Source organism: Camellia sinensis, unplaced genomic scaffold (genome assembly GCF_055761805.1).
Source record: "Camellia sinensis isolate YWXY unplaced genomic scaffold, ASM5576180v1 Unanchor2, whole genome shotgun sequence".
In the NCBI taxonomy this organism is placed as follows: domain Eukaryota; kingdom Viridiplantae; phylum Streptophyta; class Magnoliopsida; order Ericales; family Theaceae; genus Camellia; species Camellia sinensis.
Genome location: NW_028129079.1, coordinates 9849338 through 9851734, shown reverse-complemented (window position 1 = coordinate 9851734; position 2397 = coordinate 9849338). Strand labels below are relative to the sequence as shown.

General features: G+C 50.3%; 1 protein-coding gene across 1 annotated transcript; it reads right to left on the bottom strand.

Moving 5' to 3' along the window:
- Positions 1 to 684: 684 nt before the first annotated feature.
- On the bottom strand, positions 685 to 1978 carry LOC145815446 (uncharacterized). The gene is made up of 3 exons (XM_082912141.1): positions 1528 to 1978; positions 1347 to 1445; positions 685 to 1135 (listed from the first exon to the last, which is right to left on the bottom strand). Exons 1-3 carry the CDS (start codon positions 1930 to 1932, stop codon positions 692 to 694), a joined length of 948 nt encoding a protein of 315 aa, XP_082768267.1. The 5' UTR covers positions 1933 to 1978; the 3' UTR covers positions 685 to 691.
- Positions 1979 to 2397: the final 419 nt, after the last annotated feature.

Sequence of the window (2397 nt, the reverse complement as noted above, 5' to 3'; positions counted from 1 at the left end):
ACAAAACTGGCCGGCCAGCTGTCTCTCTCCACAAAATTGGCCGGCCGGCTCCCAAAGGTGGCCGGCAATGCTCCAATATATCTCCTTGGCCCTGTTTTACCCTTCGAGGGAAAGTTTCAAGCATTTCCATGCAACGGGAGAATCAAAGGCCTTCATTTCCCTCCGCTTCGGATGCGTTCCGATGCCCAGATCGTTAGAAGTACAGTTTGTTGTTGTTTTGTTTATCGAGTTGTTGCTTTGATTATCGAGTTGTTGTTTTGCTTATCGAGTTGTTTGTCGAGCGGACGTGTTTCGTGTTTTTGAGTCATGGCGCTCTGTTTAAGCAATCTTTGTTTAAGTCTTGTTTATTTGCGTTGTCAACGCTATTGCATTTTGTTTATCGAGTTGTAAACTTGCTAAAGGTTCTTTTATATCTTAGTAAGTTGAGTTGCTTAGCTTGTTGCGTCGGTTCACTACCTGACTTGGCGATTACACAATGCGCATTCCCATTCTATTTCATTTTTGTGCAAAATAAAATGATGCGATACGATGCTAAAAGTTTAAAATACAAACACCCTTTCAAAAGCTGTTTCATTCCATCATGCTTTACAACAAACAAAGGTACAAGTTTTACAAAAAATAAAACTGCCTAACAATGTGCAAAGTGCTACAAACTACTAGTAAAAGAAAAATAAAGCAGGAAACAGCAGCATCAATGTCCTCGGGAGCGGGAATGAGAAGCACTCCTCATCCTCTTCTGCGGGACAACCTCTGCACCATCATCATCATCTGAGTCGGAGCTGTCATCCTCAGGATCCCCCTCAGCCTCGCCTCTGTTCCCCGAACCAAGACCGGAGCCCCCCTCCTCAGCAGATGTCTCTGATTGACGGCCGGTAGCCTCCTCCTCCTCCTCATCATCCTCCTCCTCCTCCTCCTCATCAGGCTCCACCTCTACAACGTGAGCCCTGCGTCTGCGGACAGGCCCTCCTCGAGCTCCTCGAAAAGGCCTAGATGGCCCGGCTCCTCGGGAAGGCCGAGATGGCCCCGCCCCCTGAAAAGGCCCGGGTGACCCAACTCCCTGAAAAGGCCCAGATGGCCCAGCTCCCCAAGGAGGCCCAGGTGGCCTGACCTGCGGCTGACCGGACCATGAAGGCATCTGAAAACAAAGAGTTCAATTCAAATACATCAGTCCAAATGTGTACATCAGATGCAGATACAAGCAAAGGCTACGTAAAGTTGGGTGCATGTGAATACAGTGTACAAGTGGGGTGTGTGTGTCAGATGTGCTCTACACAAGTAGTCTATCAATGCAGTAGAAATCAGCATGTCATCAGAAGTATGATAAATGCCAGAAAACTGAAGGGTACCTGAATGCCCGCGACAGACAACTGTGCCTCCCTACGCAGGACCATGCCCTCGAGTGTGGCCACCAGTCCAACCACCTCCTCCATGTAGCCTCGCGGTGGCTGCAAATATGAGCTCATAATCATCAGTGAACAAAAGAATGTCTAAACATCTGAATGATGAATGAAAAATAGTGGAGCATACCAGCGGTGAGTCAGGATCAATGGCGTATCGATCACTGGGCATCGGAGGCTCTAGCGGGATCGGGGTCGGAGAGATAGCCCCATACTGCCACGCCATCAACTCAGTCGGCATATCTGGCCATCCAGGATGAGGATAAGTCGACGGAACTGGAGGAACCGGTCTACCCCCGCCTCTAGATGTACCAGCCCTACTAGTAGAAGGGGCGTCTGCAGCCCGAGCCCGAGCCTGGCCCGAGGATGACATACCGGCAGGCCTCGTCATCGGGGTGCGAGCTCCCGTCAATGGAGGCATCAAATATATGTGACGGTAAGTGGCGTAGTCCCCCTCCTCAAGATATAGTAAAGCATCGCTACCCAGCATAGCGCCGACTACCTCCGAGTAAGAGAGCCTGTCAGCAGTCCGCATACTGACTGGGGGGACTGCGGGAGGATCCTGAGAAAGATACCCCCATACCTGACGCAGAAAGCGTTCCCCCAGGAACCATGCCCTGCCAACCGGCCCTTCGAGAAGGACCCTATACTGGGAGATGCCCGACCCTCCGGTATACTGAAGTCGGAGACCATCACCCAGGGACGCCCAAGGCTGCCATGAGATCTGCGGATGATAAATGCATAAACCAATCAGAAATCAGGAATATACAGAGCAAATCAAAGATGAAAATGAAAGGAACTGAAAGTTCTGAAGTACCTCCGAATGTCGCACAATGTCAAAGTACTGTCGCAGATAAATAAGAGTCTCTCAGGGCCTTGGCTGATGCGGACCCTCGAATACCAGTGAGTATGGGGTCATGGGAAGCCCTGCCACCTCCAACTCTGGGGCTAATGCTGGGAAGTATACATAGACCCATAGTTGAGAAAAGCAGTGCATAAT